Below are 25,800 nucleotides of genomic sequence, written 5' to 3'. Positions count from 1 at the left end.
AAATCTCAATAGAAACATTCATAAACTTATATATATATATATATATATATATAAAAGTTGCTTTTGTAGTATATTCTCTGAGTAATGAATGGGGAATTTAGGTCTCAATATAATACGAATAATATGCGGAAGTGACACGCGATAACCCACAAATGTGTGTTCATCAAGATTTTAGAAACGCTTACACTTTTACAAACATTTTTCGTTTTTTGGTTTAAACCAGTTTTTTTTCTTTTTTTTTTTTTAACAGCCAACCCTGCTACAAAACCATCGGCTACGCTATCAATGTTCTTATTTATTTATCACCACTGTTTTTCATCAAGTCCGATTATCTGACAGCTCCTTTCTCTCTCCGTTCGGTCTACTAAGAAAGGAAGTAAACTGTGATGTCACAGCGCTTTTAGGTGACTAATATGTATAGTCTATTATATTGTAGACTTTTCAGTCAGCATCAAAATAAAAATAATTTTATGACAAATGTCCATTAGTAATTCAACCACTATATTTAACGACCTCATTATAATAGCTTAATAATCATTGTTATTTTCGTACACAAATGAAATGAAAAAATGAACACAGAACTGTACACAAAAGCTATAAAACGCACCATTACAATTGACAAATAGTGAAATTAGCCACAAGCTAAAACTGGATGGATGAGACGATCTTTTAGATACCTTCGTGGAAAACAAAACGTAAACTTGATATTACGGGTAATATTACATGTTCGTGAATTAAAAACTATTCTTTTTTTGCTTTAATTTTTGTTCCCTTAGCTAAATGCTTCTATTACAGTAAGATCTTTCGTAGCCGGCAAGGCAACCATGGAACATGGCCGTTACTGGATACAATATTTTGTCCGATAATTGGGTACACACTATGTATTTCCAGTTTGTCATATAAATATGAATATAATTTGCATTCAATTTCGATCTGCTGACTCATCTCGCCATTTTCTTCAGCAATTCAAGTTTTAATTTAACAATTTCCCTTAAGTTTCGTGTAAGAATCCATAGCGATACCACGTGGACAAAAATTTTAAAATACCTTTATACAAACCCAGTGTAGGGGGGCATACACTAAACTTTTTGGAATGAGTTGCTTGGGGCGAGTTCCGGCCGCCCAACATACGTAAGAACTGACGTGATTTCTCTTAGTCAATGAGCCGCTTAGAATAAGCCCTTGTATAATGTATTTGTAATGATTTGCCTACCCGAGGCCAATTAACAAGGAATATAATAGTGTAGTTGTTCTGATATTACGAGTTACGAGAGATCTTACTGTATTTTCTTTAACTGATCTCCTGTACTTTTCTGTGGAACTATGGTTCTCGTTTGGCCTTGCATAGTCATCATTTAGCTTTGTTTACCGTCCTCAGTTTTCCAGGAAGTACGGCAAGAAATACTGTATTTCTCAACGACTATGAAGAAATCAAGACTTGCAGAATACAGAAGATTGCCAATTACACGTAAAATATGGGTAGGATGCTTTGGAAGTTCATTTGGAAATCTAAAGACTGATTAAGAGACATTTGGGTATACCAAGAAGTTGGAGGAATAATATAAAGTATATACTATAAAAATTGACAATTATAATGGAACTGGATTTACATAGGATAGTTGGGCTTTTGTTCCTGTACAATTGAACATTAAGCTTAAGACAAAGGAGGAAACCATAATGCACCTTTATACTATTTACAGGTTCATATTTTCTGTCAAAATACCAGAGATATTCAAACTCGCAGCCTCGCTCTCCGGCTCAATCGGTCTAGAGTTCAATTATTGAGTGACAGCCAATAGGAGGCCCAATGAGGACAGCCAACCCGAGCTCGTGGAAGTGTGAATGTGAGCTGATGTGAGCAGGGTTTGAAAAAACCCGGGCTTTTTTGAAAAAGCCCAACCCACCTGGGCCCATATGGGTTTTTTCGGGTATTTTCGGGTTTAATTGGGTTTTTTCTGGTTTAATCGGGTTTTTTCGAAGTATTTCAATGTCTTTGGGGTAAAAGTGTAAAAATGTGATTTATATTTCAAGATTGTCATTGTCACAATTTGCAACGATTTTCTACTCACTGCTGTTTTGAAAAAATGGCCGCCATTTTGAAATTTTACATTCGATCACCGAGAAAATCTATACAGCAAATTTAGCATATCTCGTGATTCCACCGTCAAGATTTCAACTTAAAAGACTGAAAATTGAGCTTCGTAGCGTGGATACTCGCTGTTTTGAAAAAATGGCCGCCATTTTGATATTTTACGTTGGTATGCCGCCAAAATCTATACAGGAAATTTAGAGTGTCTCGTGCTTGTATTCTGAAAATTTTAACTTAAAAGGCCAAAAGTTGTACCCTGTAGTGTTTGTGGTAGAGGCAGACAAACGAGTTGAGTTGATTTTGTGTTTAACGTCCCTTTCAGCAGCGAGGCTATATGAGACGGGACCTACTGATTAACGTGGAATCCGAACCACATGAGCTCCCTCCGGGAGGCAAACCCGGGTCCCACGCCGAAGACACGTAGACTAACCGCATAGCCATGAAGGAGCTCGGGGCAAACAAACGAATAAATGTAGATCAAGTCATCCAGAAGCCTGACTGACTTTCGCCAAATATGAATACCAAAAGGGGTCTATTAATTTAAAACAAAGATACAATTAATGTATGATATAAATAAATGTTTTAAAATGTCTTATATGAAATTAACATCTTCCAGCGTAAATAAACCTGCCATATTTTCTCCACAACTTTCCAACACAATGCAATGAACTGTAGTCTGGTTATGAACAAAAGTATAATAGGCCGCGGTGGCTCAGTGGTAGAGCGTTCACTTCTAGTGCATGGGGTTCCTAGTTCGATCCTAGCTCGCGTCAAGTGAGCTTTGTGGTGGACAAACACCTTGTGCGTGGGTTTTCTCGAGATTCTCACGTTTCCTCCCAATTTCTTTATTCTGTCATTTCATTCATTTCTCATCATCACCGTCATCTTCAGCATAGCAGGCATAACCGTGAGACTAAAACTATAAGATTTCATTTTATTTTTTTTCAATAATATAATAGGCGAAAGTTCATGTGCTATAAAAATGCTTTACAAGAAAACAATATACAAATTATTTAAATCAGTGGTACAATCTACTTTCTATATTTTTCGCGCGTTTAACAATATTTATTTACATGGCTGTATCTGCTAAAATTACGTTCGTCAGTTTAATCTGATGAAAAGCTTATTTTTCTCCTTGGGTCGTGTGTATTTGTCAGGACCGTATTTACATTTTTCTAAGACCTGGACCAAAGCACAATTCTGTGCCCCTAGCCTCTGAAAAAGGTTATAATTTTTGTTAACTTATCTAATGTGTTGCTGAAGAAAATGTTAGTAATCTTCCCTGTGTTTGTAAATGTAGAAACACTTAAAGCCTTTTTTTTTTAATGTTCCGGAGCGTATCCGAGTTTCCATCAAGTGCAATGGAAAAAGTAGCATTGCAAATTTCGCTCGCTATCAAGTCGAACAGGGTGGTGTTATAACTTCCTCGAAACTCTTACATGCAACAGTGTATTGTTCATTCACTAATTATAGGATCCCAAACCAATGTCGAATTTTTTGTTTTTCACTTTTCGAATAAGCTGATATTGATAGCAAAAATGGAACGGAGTTAAAATACGGGATATTTCCCTGTCCCGACTAAATTTACGGGGACGCGGGACACTCGGGCCCAAAAACGGGACACTCCCGTTTTTTACGGGACGTACGGCAGGCTTAAGCGTAAAATAAAAATAGTTTTATTGTTCAAGTATTCATTTCCGATCCTTCTGCGTTTAATTCGGGAATTTCCCGAGCACTTCTTTCACGGCGTGTACATCAAAACTTCCACTAGTACGGAATTTTGAACTCAGCACTTGAAATAGAAGCGTTACATAGTCTTCGGATCCCTGAGCATTAAGCTTCTTAAATTTGACAAGAATTTTTACGCTATTGCTAGTGTTGATTCTACAGAATGCTTATTTGAAGAAAAAAATGAAATGAAATCTTTGAGTTTTACGTCCCACGCTTATGCCGGTTAGGCTAAAGGAGACGGTGATGATGAGTGATGAAGGAAATGGTGGAATGAAGAAAGTGGGAGGAAACGGGAGAACCCCGAGAAAACCCACGCACACGGTGTTTGTCCACCACAAAGTTCACTTGGCGGCTTATTTGAAGAGTAGCAACAAATGACTGAATTAAACTGTTATTGTTGGAAAACCAAATTTTAGTTGAAGAACCTTGTGTTTTACATCAAAGGTAAGAAATAATACTAATAGTTTTACTAATGTATTTACATATGTACTATTAGTACCAGCACCTATGACCTTAAACCCCTCAAACGTATGAGTGATAATGTCCCTCGGTGTCGCCAAGTCGACGAGCATACTATTCACGGAAAATATTTTCTAAAGTACAAAATTGCTTATTTTACTTCAAATAGGCTATAAGCATAATGAATACATTAATTAGTTCTATAACTATCTTAAGCTAAGGTAAGTTTTTTTAAAAATTCATTTAGTGCATTCAGAACTTTATAAAGGTCTTATGTTGAATGTTGTTGTGTACCTTAACGCGAAAGCCTCTAATTCGCTCAAGGAAAGTCTAAAATCTGATAAAAATCACTTACAATGTGATCACCTTAGTTGTATCAATAATATACTAACAAATAGGTCAAAAACCCAGGTGGGTTTTAAAGTGGGTTTTTTCAGGTGGGTCCAACCCGAAAAAAACCCACCGGGTTTTTTCGGGCTGGGCCCACTTGGGCAAACCCTGGATGTGAGCCTTACTGAGATCAGTGAACACGAACCCGAACTACGAATACTGGGCTCAAGCCTGAGCCGATTGAGTTCCGATAGCAAAATGGCCATCTCTGGCAAGTAACGATCTACTTTTACCTACATTAATTAATGTTAGACCCCAAAAAAAGGCTTACCTTATACTTAGATTGAAATTAAAGGGAAAAATCGAGGTACAAGGTCATGTTTCTTATGAATTCGCACCCTATAGCTACAATCGGTAAACAAAAAAGAATTATAAAATTCAACTTAATCGATTTCAATGATGCTGACTTGGTAACATACAGTATTTGGCCTTCACTATATTCTAGTGTTACTTCTGAAATGGCACTATTTAATACTTAAGGAATTACTTAAATAAGACCTGTACTGTTTAATATAAATATAATTTGTCATAGCATAATAGATAGCACAACTGTCCAGAAAAGCATCAAAAGTAGGAATTCGTTTAAGTGCAACTGTGAGAAGCAATTGCCGTTCAATTTGTTTGGAGATCGTTAGAAAAAAGGAAAATAGAAAGACTTTCAGCAAACAGAAAATCTATTGTGGGCAAGTAGTGCACTATGAAAGGACTCAGGTACAGAAAACTAGCGACTCCAGGAGTGAGTGTTGGTGTAGTTCAAACCGTAATTGAGGAATACGTTACAGAGTATTCTTTAAATAACCGAATGCAACCAAGCTGAAAACAAGGACAAGGTCCAATAAATCTCAAAATGAACAAAAATAAGGGTACTCCTATTGGAATAATGGAACATGCTAAATGGTGAATTACTCTGAAGACATATCGAAAAGGAAAACCGCCAGAACGCAGTGCAAAACACGAAGATGATGTGAGAACGCATTTCAGAAAATTATATAGACTCGATTCTTTTCAAACAGGATATACGTGTTACAATGGATGAAATCTACATGAAACTGGACTATAAATCATTGCCAGGTTTTCGTAATAACACTGTACCCGATGGTACACAAGTCAACTAAGCAGTCAAATGGAATCTAACATCTAACAGAAAAATATCGAAGAGGAAGAAGAAGAAATAAGAAGAAAGATTATGCTACAGCAGGCCATATGTGAATATGGAATAAAATCACGGTCTTTCTTCATGATCTCGTCGACGACTTGTACGTGAAAAGTATCTCAATAAGCGACTTCTACTAATGATCAAAAAACAGTAGATATATTATTTGGCCCGATTTAGCGGTATGCCACTATGAATCCTCGGCTGTGCAATCGTATCTGGAAAATAGTAAATTTTGTTGAGAAAGCGATGAATCCTCTACACTGCCCGGAGCTTCATCCGATTGAACATTTTTGGGCTTCAATGAAAGCCAAACTGCCCAGTGTTCGTACTGCGACGTCCGAGCAGCAGTTTCGTACAGACTAAATAAGGTGGCTAAAAGTATTTCTGAAGTTTCTGTCCGAAATATAATGAAGCATCAAAAAAGTTCAAAAGCTACCAAGAAATTCTTAATTGTATATTTCTATTGTTGCATACTTTCTTGAAACCATTATGTACTATTATTTTGAAAATTTTACTATATAATTTAAGACTGTATTTTACTATTCACAGATGGCTCAAAACAAAAAAAACAAAAAAAAAAAAAAAAATACCAGTAGGTGTGGCAGTCATAATTCTCCAACTTGAAATAAAACGTCAATACAAATTGCCAAAAAATACCTCCATCTTTGAAGCGGAAGCTTTTGGAATAAGACAAGCTATGATTTTAATTAAACAACTAAGGATAAAGATAGCATGCATATGTACTGATGCCTTAAGTGTAATAACTGCAATTAACAATCCCAAATGGACAACCACAACGACATGGAATATTATGCTAATTAAATCCTGTTACGATACTCTACGACGCCAAAATTATCAAATTACATTATTTTACACTAAAGCAAATGTTGGCATAAAATATAATGAATATGTGGATGACTTATCTCGGAAAGCAGTTACGTCAGGAATAACAACTAACATAAAAATACCACATCATAACTTTAAATATTTAATCAAGGAATATCAACACCAACAAATTTTGGCATGGAGAAAGAAGAGTGAAACAGGTCCAGGACAGAATTATTGGAAAATAACAGAATGTCACACGCGCCCAATCTCAATAATCATAAATTCTTGGACAAGATCAAAAACTATAATACTACTTAGGTTACTTTTACATACTACGTTAACTCCCAGAAAATTGTGGCAGATTAAATGTAGAGATTCAGATACCTGCTGGTGTGGTAAATCCATTGGAACAATTAATCACTTGATATTTCAATGCGAATTATTCAACAAAAATCGAGACAAATTTATGGAACAAATTGTTAAATATTTTCATACAATACCAGTCAATATTAATTTTATTTTAACAAGCATAAATCAAGAGTTTTTACATATCTTTTTGCAATTTCTACAACAAAACAATTTAAACATATAAAAAAAAGTTTAATAATATATTTTTCAAACAGTTTGATGACAGATTACAAAGCATACTGGAATTCAAAAAAACCTTCATAATCTTTACGTTTGATCTTGTGTTTGTTATTTTGATTTTAGTTACAAGAAGAATCCAGTGTTTGAACAAGAAGTTTTCGACTCAAGACTTTATTACAGGAACAATTAATCAAAATAGCAGGACATAGGCAAACTGGGATGAGTTAAGATCTGTGCCTTAAATCTAAATTCCTCGAAAGAGGATAAAAAAAAAAAAAAAAGTTACTTCTTGGATTTTGTTTTTGTGTTTATATGAAATAATACAGTCGTATAGATTAATTATGTCAAAGGTCAGTTTGAACAAAAAGAAAATGAAACCTAAGTAAAATTTCAGTAGCATTAAAAATGGCTAGAACTCACATGAGAAATGAATAAACTATCACGATTTATTGCGTCATGGTTCTATGTAGATGTAAAACAAATTTTGCAACGTTCATTTTAACTTATTTTTAACTAATTTATAACTAATTTTGTTTAATATAATGAATATTAGGGAAATACTCAGAAAATCTCACTCTACTGAACAGATTTCCTACAGGGCACATTACAAGCATCTTGTTTGAATAAAATATTCCGATAGGCAATGCGGAAACAACACAAATTTCATTTATAACTAATATCTAAACTGAATAGATAAGATTGTTCAATACTTACTACATTTCACTATTTCCTCAAATTTGTACTGCTCAATATCTACCTTTTGGTTCAACCACTTATTTGTGAGAAGATCTGACATTTTAGCACGATCTTTTGGATATTTTGCAAGCATCGACGAATAAAGTTCCATTAGATCTGAAATAAACAAATTAATATTGATGTTGTTAATTTTTTTTTTTCAGGTAGAGCAACGTATCTGATAATCCTCGAAATACAGGGTGTTTCAAAACAAAACTGACAACGTTTGGGAGGTGATTCCTCACACCAAGGTAAGAAACAATATAGACCAACCTGAGTGCACAGAGTTATAGGCTACCGAAAACGTGAAAAAGTGAACTTTAAAGGTCCATACCTCCAAAATTATAGAACGTACCGTACTCGGGTCAAGAATTCACTTAGGAACTAATATGTTCTCTATCCAAAACTCCATGTTTCAGAATCCTGAGGTACTTATGCAACGATTTCTATAGAGGGAGTTTGGCTACAAGCATATAATTTGAAGTAATCACCAACTACCTTTACAAAAATTACAGCAGGATTCTGAAACATGGATATCTGCATAGCGCACATACTAGTTCCTAAATGAAATCTTGACCCGACTACAGTAGATCCCACAGTTTTGAAGCTATGGACCTTTAAAGTTCATTTTGTTTTTTCATATTTTCGGCAGCCTATAACTCCGAAAGGAGGCATTTGTGCACCCAGGTTGGTCTATACTTTTTGTCTTATCTTGATGTCAGGAATCACCTCCCAAACGTTGTCGGTGTTGTTTTGAAATACTTTGTATAAGTCTAAATAAAATTGCAATCTAGTTTACAGAAATATAAACAATAGTTTATTTATATAGGGTATAAGTAAGTTAATATTTTAATTCTTCCGTGTTTCTCTTCTTATTCATCTATTTCTATGTTTTTAACTTGCTGTCGTTTTTAACAAACGACCTACTTAATGACCGAGGACCATTGAAAAAAGTAAACGAAAATATCTAGTTTAATTACTATAAAATCTTTAGTTTCAAGAATTTGCAAATATGGTATCAATCCTCTGTGTACTCCCTTTTCAGGTTCACAAAATTACCATGGCGTCAAATTTCAGTTGTAATTTGTACACGAAATACTTTTGTAAAGACATTAAGACTTCTTGTTAAAAGATTGTTCGGAAGTGTTAAGATTGTTCTTTCGACTAATTTTCACTTTTCATTACGATTAAGGTGAAGTACAAATGTTGTACTATTCTTTCCATCTAAATGCTCAATTCAAGCAAATATTCTGATTGCTGGGACACACTATAGGGTCAATCCATACGAAGTGGTCCAGAAAAATGAAATCTTTTAGTTTTACGTCCCACGATTATGCCGGTTAGGAGACTGTGATGATGAGTAATGAATGAAATGGTGGAATGAAGAAAGCGGGAGGAAACGGGAGAACCCCGAGAAAACCCACGCACACGGTGAGAAGTGGTCCAGAGGTGGTTGCTCGACCATCTCCGAAAATTATAAAAATTTGAGTGTGATGAACCTTGTGTATAAGAAGGTCAATAACATCATTCACGTTGTCGTATGTACGAGTGTTTCTGAATGGCGGCCATCTTTGTTGTCAGTGGAGTGCCAATTTTTGCATTTGCAAGCGTTTACGAAAACTACAGTTGCTCAGGACGTACTAATCAAACGAACACTAAACAAAAACGAATGTTTAGAGGAGAGACTGAGGTACACGGAGAATATAAACTTTTGTGTCTAAATAAATATGCAGGGTTGCAAACCAGTACGTGAAATCACCAGAAAAACTAGAGAAAACTACATTTTTAAACGGGCTGTACTTTGGAATGGTATAAAGTGGGGGGGGGGGGGGGTCATAAGTTTTGTGCTTAAGAGGGAGAAGGAGTGCGCCACAGCGGCCGGAATATTGGTGTTCAATTTAACATGGGATCTCAACCATTTTTTAAGCAAATCATGGTTTCATTTCGTTCTTTCGCAAAAACGCCTCAATAGCTCACTTAATATGATGCACCTCATTGTAAAGGTGCAATTTGAACGCTGTGCGTGATATTTTCTTCTTATAAATACAGATAATTATAATCCAAATTTCCATAAGAAAATGATCAAAATTAGAGGGAAAAATCTTCTGTTTTTTCACAGTAAGGAAAAGAGCTAAAAACTTCGGGCTTTTTTGAGAATGGAGTACTATCTTTGTATTTGTGCGCTACTGTACTATTTTTTCGCTATTTCCAGACATCCATTACACAATCGATGAGAAATTATATCCTTCATCATTGAATCATCAGAAATCAGATTTTTTCGTGTTCACGTACTTGGCCGTCTAACTGCTAGATGGCACTATAGTCATTTCTCATCCCATTTTCCTTCTCAGCGGGAGCCAGTCCTTTTGAAAACCTACTTTGAACTTTTTAACAGGGGCGGGAGGAAGGAAATCATTGTGAAGAATGGGAACTTCAAACACGAGGAATGGCAAAATTTATGACCTCTTTAGTTGATGGTTTCTGTTTCAGCAGTACAGTGTATTTGTAGATGGTTTCTATGATAAGAAGTATTTTGTGTTTGTAGCGATAAAGTCAACCTTTCGACAAAGATTTGTGAAGAAGTCGAACCAAAGTCTTCATTTATCTATTCCAAGAAAGAAATGAAAACTTCCTGCAGGACTGAGAATATACATGCAAGAGAAAAAATCAGCAACATTATTATAATCTTTAGGATAGATTAATCCCCGAAATATTCTTTGTTTACCTGTCAAAAAACCAAGAATAATATGGTATAAAGCTCTTTCATCAGCTTCCATCGTACAACATACTAAACACACACAAATTATATACATACATACATATATATATACACAGTGGCGGATCCAGGATATGATCAAGGGAGGAGCTAAACCATAGTGTGCCTCTTTATCCAGAGTAAACAGGATTGAAGCCCATTTTATCCAGTGTATACCTGAGCGTCAAGGGGGACTATAGCCTCTATAGCCACCCTTGTATGCGCGCCTGTATATGTATACTATTTACAGTGCCGGATTTACGTATAAGCTAAACAAGCTATAGCTTAGGGTTCCGCTCTCTTGGGGGCCCCAAAATCTAAAGATAAACTGGATATATAAATTTCTAAAATATAAGAAAATTTTAAAAAATAAAATAAAACTTATATATACGTAGCAACAGTGCTTCCTGCTGTGTAGCCTACGTTCATGTAATTAATGGGGCTCCTTCTACTAGTCTGCTTCCTAAATTATCTCTAGTTTCTTCATTGCTGTATGTAGGGTGCCTGTGTTCATCTGGACACATAAAGGGCCCCATTACCTTCAACAGCTTGGGGCCCCACTAAACCTAAATCCGACTCTGACTATCTATTTATGCATGTTTGATCCCTCTCTTTTCGAAGCAGTGTTTCTTTGATATTGTTTCCAATTCCGGCAGGTTTTACCAAGGAGGGAAAAGTCTTTACTCATTCCAGGCAATCAAACTAGAGACTGGACTACTTGTTTCCAACATTCTGTCCCCCATGTTTCCTGGTCTGAATCAATTGTCTAAAGGCCATAAAACATTCAAATTCAAATGTAGATGTTGCTCGTCAGTGTCGAAATATTTCTCAATCAACGGTAGGGGTGTTTGGTACCCTCAATCTGTCTCCCTCCTATTAGCAGAGAAACATTCTATATTCGGTAGTAATTCTTTAAAAAAAAAAAGTGCTGTTTAATGTATGCAATAACGCATAGGAAACTAAATTTTAATATACCCTAGTAGTATAGAAACGCACTATACAGTACCTTACCAAAATAAACACCCTATGCCAAGGACGCAAACATTAACATTAATAAAAAAGATAATAATAAACATTTTAAAGACATTCTTTTATTAATCAAGTCGCACTTAAAAGTAAAAAATGTTTATGCGACTAAAAAGAATGGCATGCGCTCTAATATAGGCTTACAGTTACTTTATAAATTTTTAAAATGACGCACCCCATTCTTTTTATTTAGTCTTGCATAAACAAAATTATTTTTAACTTTTTAGTTGGAATTGATTAACAAAAGAATGTCTTTAAAAGGTGTTTTATCATTTTTTTTTTTATTCGTTGGACACATTTTCCAAATCCTAAAGTGATATGCAATTAGGGAAACCAGGGCTGGTTAAAGGCTAGTATTTATTTTAGGATAAGGAAGTTGAAATTAAAATATATTATTTTTTTTAAAAAATAAATAGATATATTGCAAAGTATGAAAGTAACAATGGAATATTGTATTGTCACCGGACTTACGGTGCTCTGCAACAGTTCTTAGTTCTATGACGTCAGGAAATAAGTTCAATTTATACGAACACTTATTTAATGTTTGAAACAAACACCTGTTACGTCCTTGTACACTCATGTCCAAAATGATTGTCGCATATCTATAACTGTCTTCTTGTAAGAATATAATGTAATAATGATTTTGCTGGGTACTTTTAATACTGATACTATGTGTACAATCGGTAAATGTATATGTGGTAAATTTCATAGGAAAATAATTATAAATACGAAAATTAGAATGAGTAAAACACAATGTTGCTAAATGGACACGAAAGTTTTATTTTCGTTTTATTGTTCTTATTTACCGCTCTTTTGACATGAAATTTGCCACATACATGTCTTTTCCGATTGTACACATACTAACATTATAAGAAATACCGGGTGAATTCGTTATCAAATTATATTCCTACAACAACATATTTATAGACATGTGACAATAATTTTGGACATGAGTGACACATCTTTTAATTCTATTGTTAATGAAGTGGTCTATTTCCCCAAATAAAAACCAACATCAAGCAGTCCATGCTCCCTCCTGTCCTAAGCCGGTCCCCAAGGCTGAATGTAACATTGCGGCCCTTTCCTGTTGTAATAGGAAAAACTCAGGATGGTCAGCCACTGGTATCGAACCCAGGACCATTCGAATGTAAAGGCGAGAGGGAGGGTAAATCTGGTGGTCATATTTTGAAAAGAAAATAAGGAAATTGATTCCACTAAAAAAGAGTCACATTGTCAATACATTTCAGATCTTGGTCTGGGTTTTCTGCCTTTCAATTCCAAGTTTAAAAAAAAAAAAAAAAAAAAAAAAAAAAAAAAAAAAAAAAAAAAAAACGAAGGCTTTAAATAAATTAGAATATCGACTCTTTCGTGTTTTTTTATTATTATTATTTTAAATATTGGCATGGTTCTTCATTTTACATGAGAGACTTCCCGCACTATTCTGTTATTTACCATAGGTAGAATCCTTTGAGAAAGAGGCAGGCGATAAGTGCTTTAGTTCTCTATGGTATGTTTGTGACCATTGTCACATTTAGATATTTGAGTGGCTCTCTAGACACGGAGCTGACGGCTGATATCATGTTGGTCCCTCTTATTTATTGTTTTCTTCAGTTCTGTTTCTCTCTTAGCCAAAAGAAAGGAATTTCACTCTTCTGTCCCATTTACAGCCGTAATCATCCCCTCCTGCGCTGTCCAACTTTGACCACATGCAGGGGAAAACGAAGGAAAAGGAGGGGTGCCATTTGCTTTGACATTTCAGCAACAACCCCATCTGTTGCCAAAATAAGGAAACACTTTGCACTGCGAGGAAGGCTGATATCTTCGATTTGTCAAGGTCACTTGAGTCCCGCCGACTCTTAATACTATTGCATGTAAAGAGTCTGTAGAAATATCCATAGCTATGATACTACTGACACCGTAGATTTATGGGGTCCGAAAAATGAAGTTTGTAATTTTGATGCCATTTTTGGGGAGTAATATCTCAGGAGGGCAAAGTGCTAAAAATTGCTGCTTATGCCACAAAGTAACTCTCTATGTGAATAAACTATTGCAGAAAAAAAAGACATATTACATGGAGCAAAAAGTAAGGACATGGTAAAAACGCGAAGAAAGCACGTGCGTGACGATGGTCGTAGACGGGAAAATTTAAATGTTTGGATATGTTTCATGCTAGACCTCAAAACTATGCATGGTGTAGCAATTAGGCCCGCTTTTGTTTATGTTCAGTTGTGCAAAAGCTTGCGAGTGGCCTTTGTTTCATCTTTCTAGCTCTGATGATTGCCACGTCTATGTGGTAAGGGGGTTAGGTCCCAATTGCATCCAGGACACATCGTCGAACTGGACCGCGGTATTAAGGCGTTTAATGTATCAGCAAAGTGTCATTTAAATCCGATCCCAGTTACGGGAGTTAATATGTTCATAAGGTTACGTTATATAGGATAGACTAGCCTTTGGCTACCAGGGAATTCCGCCCCCAGACCAACGTGTTTGCTTGGCCTACGGCTTCAAACCTCTAAAACCTACAATTCGACCAAATTTTAAGTTTCTTTTCGTATTTCAACTACCTCAAAGATAAGATTTTGTATTTTTTAAAAAATCAAAATAAGATGGGAATTACTTCATCCCCCAATAGATAACTTAAAGATTAAAAATATTCACTTTTGGCAATTTTCCTGTGGGTTAGTCCCGGAAGTGTACAAACATGCCAAATTTTATCATTCTAATCCTGCCGGAAGTGATAAACATTTTGTGGTGTAGAAGATGCCCCATACAAATAACATTGCAAAGACCTTTCAGTTTTCCATGAAATCTCTCTACGGTTGAAAACCTTTATTTTTGGTTATTTACTTAAGTAGCGCTAAACATACAAGCATACCGAATTTAAAGTTTTTATTCCAATTCCAAGTACCTAAAATATGAGATTATAAGTATAAAAAGGGCCTATTTAAATAACATGGAGAATTTCTTAATCCTCCCTTTACACCCCCTAAAAATTAAAAATATTAACTTTTGGCAATTTTCATGTGGGCTACAGTCATGATGGCAGTACTTGAAAGCTACAATCATGCTAAATTTCGTCTTTCTACCTCAATCGGAAGTACTCTTTTAATTTATTTTATGTCAGTTCTATAATTTTATATTTAGTTAGATGTAACGCAACTTTGTGAACATTTTAACTTCCGTAATATGGATTGGATTTCAATATCACTTTGGAGATACATTAAGTGCCTTAACACTGCGGTCCAGTTCGACGATGGGTGTCATGGGTGCAAGGGGGACCTAACCTCCTTGCCATATAGACGTGGCAAAAATCATGGAGCTAAAACGATGGAACAAAGGCCACTCGCAAGCTTTTGCACAACTGAACATAAAAACAAGCGGTCTAATTGCTACACCATGCATAGTTTTGAGATCTAGCATGAAACATATCCAAACATTTAAATTTTCCCGGCTAAGACCATCGTCACGCATGTGCTTTCTTCGCGTTTTTACAATGTCCTTACTTTTTTCTCCATGTAATATCAGTCATGATTTTTTCGCAATAGTTTATTCACATAGAGAATTACTTTGTGGCATAAGCAGCAATTTTTAGCACTTTGCCATCCTGAGATATTACGTCCCAAAAATGGCATTAAAATCACAAACTTCATTTTTCGAACTCCCATAAATCTACGGTACCAGTAGTATCATAGATGTGGATATTTCTACAGACTCTTTACATGCAATAGTGTTCAGCACAAAACTTATGAACCCTCCACTTTATGCCATTCCAAAATACAGCCTGTTTAAAAGTGTAATTTTCTGTAACTTTTCTGGTGATTTCATGTATTGATTTGGAACCCTGCATATTTATTTAGACGCAAAAGTTTATATTCTCCGTGTACCTCAGTCTCTCCTCTAAACATTCGTTTTTGTTTGATGTTCGTCTGATTCGTACGTCCTGAGCAACTGTAGTTTTCGTAAACACTTGCAAATGCAAAAATTGGCACTTCGCCGACAACAAAGATGGCTGTCATTCAGGAACACTCCTACATACGACGTGAATGATGTTATTGACTTAGTCATGCACACGGTTCGTCACACTCAAATTTTTATAATTTTCGGAGATGGTCCTTCAGATGGATTGACCCTATATTAAGTCAAACCTTATATTGACAAGATCACTATTTACTTAAGTCCTTCAACTCTTTCTGTAGATTTTTTTCTTTCAGTATGTGCTGTTCTAAGTAAAATTTACATGCTTTTTTAAGAAGCTGTTCTCACCAGAAGTCTACCTAACAGATGTTCACACAGCAATGAACTTGTCTTTATTGAGGATTTATTTTTCTTCTCTCCGTTGACAATTAGCTTATGGTGATGGTTCGCGTCTAATGCGAACTTATGCATGTACCAATGATATGGAAGCACGCTAATTCGGTAATGGAACTGTTAAGTTTTGCCTAGAATTAGAACATAGATTGCGACCCACCCATGTTTACTGTACATTGGTGAAAATGATTGCTCAACTTCAGTGAATTCCTTCGCCTTCAAACAGATAAAGTGAGAGGAAAAAAGCTGGAACAAAAAGAACATGTCCTCAAGAGGTAAACGTTCTGTCAGTGTAAGGTTCTTATAGAAAGGGTAGTGACTCGTGTTCCGGTCAAACTACTTAAAAATCCACTGATTTCTCAAATTTTGTGCTCTTCAATTGAAGTCAGGCGAGACCGCTGCACGACACCATATCGAACGGAAGTCTCTTACATTTGATACGTGTATTTCAAAAAAACTCATTGAAGTAAACATCCGAACTTAGTTTGCCAACATGTTCCAATTTTTATATGGTCTCTTTAAAGATAATTGGATTATAAGGACCAATCCCTTTGCTGAAATGTATTTTCTCGTCTTCCGACTGCTATTCACTCCCTTCCTTCTTTCGCTGTTGACAAAAATTATTACGGTAAATGGCAACAATTTATTTCCTTAGTTCCATTTCATTCTAATTTTATTTTTGCTTTCATTTCCATATTCTAACGACCAAATGGCATACCAAGGCATGCGTTCCTTTTCATGAGTTTGCTCCTTACAGTATTTTCTTCCAAGAGGTAAAAACAGACAGCTATAGACTGAACCTGCTAATATGGGTCATGGATCGGAGTAGTCCATGAGTAGTCTTCGGCTCTACTCCGAGGCTTTAGACTGTTAACACTATTAAGAGCTTATTTTTAAATTCCAGATTTTCCAAATCGATTTTTTAGCATTTAGTTAGTGTCTCTTGTTTCTGTCTGCTCTTCTACGCAATAAAGGTATCATCAATTAAAAGGTCCATATATTCACACTATTTCTTTAACTCATTGCAATTAAAAAAAAAAAAAAGCATTGACTAAATGCACTCTATTAGGGGATTTGATGCAAGAAAATATATTGAAAAATATCATATCACAAGGCCAATTGAGGAAAATCTGCATTTATTAAAAAATAATATAAAAATATGGTTATTTTAATAAATTCTACAATTAGTGTTTAACGAAAAAAAAGTTCAAAATGAGATATATATATATATATACCAATTGATAGAATTAATTGATCTCAACAAAATGATACGGGTGAATGTAAAACCTCCTTCAGTTTCCCAGAAAATTAAAAAAAACTGATTTCTTTGTAAACCTAACAATGGATGTTATACTAGAACCACGTCACTTATTGACGTGAAATATATTAAAAATATGTACCCGTTAAGCTCTCCATTATGAACTAGCAAGAAGACAGCGTAGAATGTAACACAGCCTAAAATTATCACTAACTCTGAAATTTTTACTTTTATTTAACTAAAATATCATCCACATATAAGGCATATTTTAGTAAATAGATCATATCGAAGTGAACACAGTAACATGTTTAAGGGTAAATTTTCATGTGTGAATTTCGAAAAAATCGTAAAATCTATGGCGCTTAAATGTATGTCCTTTGCCAATAATAATTTACAGTTTTTATTTTACTTGAAGAAATTGTTATTTATGTACTATGTGTGTAGCAAAATACACTGCTAATTAGCAGATTGAATCTATTGTCCTTTTCTAACGGTGACATAATTCTATCAGAAAATCAGCTTTTGCGACCATTCGCTAAAATGGGGAATTTCAGAATTCACCAAATTTCCTAGACCAAAAAGAAAATCCAGATTGTCTGATTTTTAAGTCAATACACACTACGCTTTTATAAATTATTTAACAATTATTACCGGTTAACTTACCTTCGGAAACTTCAAAAGGTGGATGAAGCTCTGCTTTTATTGTTTCTTCAATATCAAAAAACGGATTTTCACCGTATGTCATTATATATAACGTAACACCAAGAGACCATACTTCCAATTCAGGCCCTTCATATCTATTTCACGTAAAACGAAAAAGAAAAAAAAAATTAGTAACTGTATAATGATCACTGAGCGCTGGTATTAAACAAAGCTATCATGAATTATTCTTAATTATTTCACCTAATTTCCAGAAGTATTCAAAAACTATACACAGACTTCTACCAATTTAATTGTATTATTTCGTTACCACACATTTAGAAAAAAAAAAAAAAAAGCTATAACCCCAAAGTAGAACATTTTTTTTTATTTTTTAACACAGATGATGTTCGGGAATGGGATGATTTTTTCCTTTCACTTTGATGGTACAACGTAGGGGCGGGGGAGGGGAGATACATAAAAATTAATAAAACTTAATAACTCTTGAACCACGAGACCGATCTCGATCAAATTTACCATTCAGATGAGGTTCGGGCCAGGTATAGTTTTTATCATTTCACTTTGACGGTACAACTTAGGGGAGGGGGGATCGAAATTAATGTCGAATCCATAATTCTCGGGGTCGCTAAATCAATAGTGATACTTCCAATGCCGTTGAAATCCAGATTCAGCACCGCAACTTGAGGGAAGAAGAGATATATAAAAACGATCGAAAATGACCCCGAATTAGTGTCGAATCCATCGTTTTCGGGGTCGCTGAGATGAGCAGTGACATTTCCGATGCCGTTTAAATCCAAATTTCAGCCCTTTATGTCCAAAGAAAAAGATTTTTCCCGTGCGAAGAACGAGTATTCTGCTAGTACTTTTAGGGTTCTATGATTGACGTGAACAGTCAGAATACACTTTTGAATTCAACTGTGTAACAAATTAAGAGTTCATGTTCCTGTACAATTATATCTTGTACATAACATACCTTGTGCTCATGAACTAGGTATGAAGATTACAAAATCAGTCCAATCATCAGAATCAGTGATGGCTGTAATTCTATTCAGTTAGTTTCACCACTAATTATTCAGAAAGGAGAAAACAGTTTGGGGTATTACTGGAAATTAATTGTATTGAAATTTTAATCTGTGTGAAGATCCTTTGAATATATTTGAAGTTTTAAACATATACAATATGATACATTTTGTTAAGATTAACTATAATATGCACTGGAAATCTTAAAAGGATGGTTATATTCCCCATGATTTTCGGCAACCAATCTTGTTGCCTTCAACAGCTAGACAATAATGAAGAGCTTCGGTCTTACAAATATTTGTGAAGCTGAAGCTCTTCATTACTCGCTAGCTGTAGATTCGTTGCCAAAATCTTATTAGGACCATAACCAAACTTCTAGGATTCCCAGAGCACATTATGAGTTTATGCATATTTAAAGTTTGTTTCATTTATGGTAAGTTAGGAAGAAGACCACTATTATTATTCCGGTCTCTAACTCATATAATGATCAGGTGTTGGAGTTCATTAGTTCTGTCTTTATTTTACATACTTTTTCAAAGTATTGTGGAAATTAAATAATACTGAAATTTCTTTCCTCAATCGTTAGAATCGTTAGAAAATACTATATTTTAAACAATTTATGTTGTTGGTGTATTCACTGTAAGAAAGAAAAAAAAAAACCGCACCCTGAAATAAACTATAACGTCGTAGATTCAGTTGATGAACTAAATCAAGAATGAAGACTTTGCAATACACTGACTAGCAGGGTTGGTAAAAACCATGGTTTTTATTGAAAAAAGCAAAAAACCCGTTTTTTTTTTTTTTTTTTTTTTTTTTTTTTTTTTTTTTTTTTTGGTTTAAACCAGGTTTTCTTGGTTTAAATAATTTGCTCTATGTATTTATATTACATATGAACAGAAATAAGTTTGTTTCGCCGTGGTGTTATTATCCAACAACGGAGTTATGCTTGAAGGGGTCATATAAGGTTAAAGCTGAATTCAAACCGCTTCTCAACTTACATCCGAGAGAAATTGTTCTCCATTTCGAATCGAAACCGGGACTAATTGGCGACAAATGCGTTGAGTCTGCTGACTTACTCACGAAGGACTTCTGATAAAAATACGTTGTATTGATCTTTACATACTTGTTAATATAATTGTCAAGGGTCATTTCAGAAGGACAAAAAGATAAAACAGTTGCACAATTGAAACCATTATACAGAATTATATATAAATCGGGAAACTTCCGCCTTAGCCACTGGGAAAATCCTGTTATTAGTTTAAATGTAAAGCAATAACGAAAAAATTCCGTTATTGCTCGGTATGCAAAGTTTTATGGTCAACGTATCATAATCAGTACGATAAAACTGAGGTATTAATTTACAAATTTAGTATGTACATATCATTCTTTTAAATTAAAACTGAAAGTCCGATCAAAGCTAATGTTGGAAGCTACGTAAGCAGTCGGTAAATTTTGCCAATTTCTATTACAACCTTGGTTTCTTTATGAAACAACAGACATTTTGGCTTATAATTTGGTTTTGTTTCGTGTGTTTTATGCTTAACATTCTTATGTAATACCGAGGTATGAACAAGACTTTCGCTTGAAGTCATATCCGAATCGCTACTTGGTTTACACTTGAAAAAAGGGTTGGGGTTCGACCGAGAATTGAACATGGGATGCCTTGATTAAAAGGTTAAAAAGGAGATAAAAACTATTGCAGATGGTTTGATATTTGGAAACGTTACCATTAAATTCATACGATTTAAAGCATTTTACTTTCTTTTTTTTTCGTTTAAACCATTTTTTTTTAAAGCTGGTTTTAACCAAGGTTTAAACCACCTTGGTTTAAACCAGCCAACCCTGCTGACTAGTTTATTTAGTAGTATTTCGTAGCTACTAGACAGTTACGCAGACGCATTTGAACATCATTGTTTGCTTTCTACAATATTTTGAAAGAAGTGAAAACATACGGAAGGCAGCGCTCTTAACATTATACCGATACTATGCTATGCGGAAAGACATGAAATCTTATAGAACGTCCATTGCACAAGGGTCCCAACTATCAAAAACGTGGAAGTCGAAAACGTAACTTAGTCTTTTTAAAACAGTGCATATGGGCTTTTAAGATCATTGGTGTCGAATTTGATACTTTTTTTTTCTTCTTGAAGAACTGAACACAAGAACAAACTGGCGGACTCATAGTGGAACATAATTTAACTTCAATAAAAATTTTCACTGCTGAGTTTCCAAGGTCCCTGATTTCGAATTTTATATTACTCCTAGACAACATAAAATGGTAGATCAAACACGACAAACTTGAAATACTCTATTTCAAGAAAAGTCAGTATTGAAAACTTCCTAGATCGCTGATTTTGAATTTTAGATAAAGTAATGCCAAAAATAAATTTGTTACTACATTTTACTCAATATATTTACTCATTTTACATCAAACAAAATTTAAGCTTGCAATCTGCGCCTAAAATCGATATATCAACGCAGAAAACTTAGAACAAAATTGGAAAAGTGGGGGCACTACTTTTTGTTTTAAATAAGGAATGATTTAACAAACCTGAAAAAAAAAAAAGTTCAAGAGTGGGATCTCATAAGACTTTTTGACTTTTGCATATTTTCTGCAATTGAAATTGAAAAAGATAAAAACCCGATCTTGTAAATCTTCCAATAATTTCATCAAATTTTGTTACATTTTACTTACATAGTTTAAATTTACTTACTTTTACTCGTTGAATACATTTAAAAAAAATCTAGAATAACTGCTAACACAAGGAGATGAAGCAATCTGAGCGAGATCCCAGTTCTGATTAGTTTGACGCTTAGATCGAAATCGGTTTCGATAGTCAGGTGTGCGTATTTCACCCTCAAAAACGATCATTTCTAACAGTAAAGATGCCAAACTGACCATTGAGCGTCTTAAAAAGTACCTAAATCGAAGCTTCAATTTAAGAGATTTTGGTCACGTCTCAGGTAATCTGGACCACTGTGGTCCGTTTTGTCGACATATGTAAGAGCAAAAATGGTAAAAGATAATGAAAAGCAGTTTTTTACAATCGATTCAGCCTCCCAAGAAAGGGTTCTGTTTCCTCCTTTCTGTGTCTACTAAAACATGAAATGGTAGACATCCATTACTGACCCCAAAGAACAAAATCGGAAATGATAGCCAAAAATGTTTTTTTGATATGGATTCAGCACCACAAGAATAAGTTTAATTCTAACTTTAGCTGTCTATTCAGACCAGAAGTGGGAGAAGTATACAGTTTCCAGTTCCACCGCTGATCACCCAGGGGCGGATCCAGGGCGGACTTCTGCGGGAGGTGGATTGTAATATTGCTTAGAGCTACTTTTAAGATAAGAGCTCCAAACTCTGGGATGGGTTTTATTTATATATAAAATAAGAAAGTTTCCTCTTCTGGGGAGGGGCAATCGTTCCCCCATGGATCCGCCCCTGTGATCACCACAGTAAAAACTTGGTAAGATATATCCAGAAGCAGATTTTTGTTATGGATGCAATATTGTATGGACAGATTTCATCTCAAACTTTACTCTTTTTCTGTAACCGGAAGTGGCAGAAATTTGTCACTTCCGATTTGTTTCAATTTTGACCTGCATACACCGAAGACGGTAATGGATGGCTTTTTGATCCGGATCCAGCGTCCGAAGAACAAGTTTCATGTCTGATATTAGTGCTGTACTTCAACCTGAACTTACAGGTTTACGACTTCCGGTTTCAGTATTGAACTTGCACAGTTTGGAAGTGTGCCGTAGTTCACAATATGAAATGAAACTCACTGTTCGCATGCAAAGATACTTATAACATAACATTACGCTGAAATTAGTGACATGCATTAAGGCATTTCAATGCCATGTAAAGAACGCATACTTACTTGTTGCCTGAAAGTACTTCTGGACTACAGTATTCCACGGTTCCATAGAAAGTTGAGAAATGCATTCCTGTATTCATAAATGTGGCCGATCCAAAATCGATTAATTTAACATGGAACTTCTCATTAATAATGACATTTTCATCTTTAATGTCCCGATGCAAAATATTAAGAGCATGCAAATGAGCGACAGCAGACACAATCTGTCAAAAGAAAGAGCACATTATAAACATACATCTGCATCCTGGCAGATTTAAAACTTGGTATTTTAGCTCCTGATTTCATGAATTTTATAGTTCTTGTCAGCGCGTGTCCAGAAATTTTCAATGGAACGGCGGGAAGGGGGAGGGAATTTTGGGGCAAAACTGAATACAGCATAGGCCTATTTTGTGTTTAACATGAATCCAGATATGCAAGTATGGGTATTACACACAGACACACATTTTATATATATATATATATATATATATATATTAACAAACATGCACAAGAGCTGAATTGGACTGGGGCTTTAAAGCGTTCCGCTGCAATAACACATTCGCTTGTTAAAAGTGTTTTTTGGTGTGTGTGTGTGTGTGTGTGTGTGTATGTGTGGTGGGGGAGTTGGAGAGGGATGGGTCACACTGTTGCAAGTTTGCTGCCTTTATTTTGCATTTCTACAAGAGACGTTAGATAAGAATTTCGTGAGTTTTTCTCTTATCGCTACAAGTATATTAAAAAAAAAACCTTTGTACTCAATGGAGGGGGGCTCGAGCCAGGTGAGGCCCCCTCCTAAATACGCCACTGGTACTTGTCAGAATTTAAGTCAATGCAAGACCTGTTGCTCTACATCGTTATAGTAGAGGTTAAATCGTACAGTGACTAGTGAAAGGACTTTCACATACGTACAACTATCTTTTACATTTCTAGTATAAATATAGAGTAGAACTCACGTATTAGAATTTTGGAGAGGATATGGAATGGTCTCGTCAGCCCAGCACAATCAACTGGTGCAGCTAAAACGTCCAACTGAACTACAAATAAACTGAAACATATCCTCGTTTATTGAAATGAAAATGAAATTAAATCTTTACGTCTAACGATTATGACGGTTAGACTAAAGGAGACGGTGATGATAAGTAATGAATGAAATGGTGGAATAAAGAAAGTGGGAGGAAACGAAAGAACCCCGATGAAATTCACGCACACGGTGTTTGTCCACCACAAAGTTCACTTGGCGGGGGCTAGGATCGAACCCGGGACCTGAAGCACCAGAGGTGAACGCTCTACCGAGCCACCGCGGCCCCCTCCTTGTTTATTGAGTTGTAGATCGCATGTGATTTGGATGAGAAGCAATTTAATCCCTCCTTGACAAAAGTTGTAACTAATCTTCGGATTAACCGTAAATTCTTTTATTGAAAGAACCATAGTATAATTCTAATTGCTAAATTCTTAGTACTAACAAAATACAAAATCAACAAAACTCAACTACATTATTATTATTATTATTATTATTATTATTATTATTATTATTATTATTATTATTATTATTATTATTATTATTATTATTATTATTGTAACTTTCTGTCCTTAACCCTACAAGTTAGAAAAAAAATACTATTGATTAAACTAAGTAACCATGAAGAATAAAACTGTAAAACTCAAAGACAAAACATTTACTTATGACACAAAACTAAGTAAGGAAGTCAGGTAACAACATTAATAGTTAAAAAATAAAAAAGCCACAGAGTTTTTATTTTTTATCATTATGTATGAAAGATTTTGCAATTTCAAACACCCAAATTTCTTAAATTTATGTTGGTATAAAATTCAACAATAAAATGCAACTTTTAAAAACGATTTTGATATGGCGTCCTTTAAACCTTAAATAATTTAATGATTTAGTGGTAACAATGAAAGTTGTATGCAAATAATCTGAACTAATTTTTTTTTTAACTTCAACAATAGTGAATGATCTGTATATATATATATTCATTTAACTAATAAATTTACATATAGTTACTACATTGAGATAACGTTCATTAGATAGAACATAATAAAACATTATGTAAGGCAACGCAAAAAAACTTGAATTCCCTCTAAAACGGATTCATAAAGATACCAAATAAATATTGAAAGAGTTTCCAGTACAAATATTCCAGGACAATGGAAAAATGAAATGAAATCTTTTCATTTAACGTCCCACGATTATACTCTTTAGGCTGAGAGAGACGGATGACTAAGGCAAATGCATGATGATGGAAGAGTTGATGGAATGAAAATGTGGTAGGAAACGGGAGTACCCCGAAAAAAACTCATGGACACAATGTTGTCCATCACAAACTTACTTAGCTAGGGATCAAACCAGGGACCCCATATATCAGAGGTCAGCGTTCTACTGCTGAGCCACCGTTTGCCCCATCGAGGACAGTGGGAAGTACAAATTTATACTTATAAGGAGTATAACTTCTCTAGTGTGACTGTCGATAAAAGGGGAATGAATATAAATATTTCAAACTAGTTCCAATCTAAATATTTCAAGACGTAATACTTTTCAGATCTAAATAAATAAATAATAATAATAAAATTTCCTTATTTCTTGAATGAAGATCATTGGTGCTGTAATCATAAAAGTTACTTGTATAATGGTTATAAACAAAACATAATGATGCTCTTAAATATTAACCATGAACAGCTCCTTCATGAAGTACAAAGGTAAAAAAAAATAATAATACTAGACCAGGGACGGGGAACCTTTCTTGTTTTAAAGGCCACATTATGATAGTTCTGAATAGACCTCATTTTAGCAGTTATTTTCCAGTTATTAGTTACATAGTTACAGTAATAATTCACATAAAAGTATAAAACAGTACAACATATAGATCAAGAAATAAAATTTATCATTTATTTATTTTTTCAGAATCATATTTTTCGTATATT

At 34.7% G+C, this 25,800-nt stretch overlaps 1 protein-coding gene across 3 annotated transcripts in view; it reads right to left on the bottom strand.

Moving 5' to 3' along the window:
• Pask (PAS domain containing serine/threonine kinase) overlaps window positions 1-25,800 on the bottom strand; it is a 148,915-nt gene that overhangs the window by 13,276 nt on the left and 109,839 nt on the right. For all 3 annotated transcript variants that reach the window (XM_081755504.1, XM_081755505.1, XM_081755507.1), the window contains 3 exons: window positions 22,885-23,084; window positions 17,987-18,120; window positions 7,956-8,093 (listed from right to left, as the gene is read on the bottom strand). In XM_081755504.1, the coding sequence (XP_081611630.1) occupies window positions 7,956-8,093; window positions 17,987-18,120; window positions 22,885-23,084 (472 nt within the window). The remainder of the gene's footprint in view (window positions 1-7,955; window positions 8,094-17,986; window positions 18,121-22,884; window positions 23,085-25,800) is intronic.

Source organism: Thermobia domestica, chromosome 4 (assembly GCF_964235325.1).
Source record: "Thermobia domestica chromosome 4, izTheDome1.hap1.1, whole genome shotgun sequence".
NCBI lineage: Eukaryota > Metazoa > Arthropoda > Insecta > Zygentoma > Lepismatidae > Thermobia > Thermobia domestica.
The sequence above is the reverse complement of the archived record's forward strand: the minus strand, read 5'-3'. Positions and strand labels throughout refer to the sequence as shown.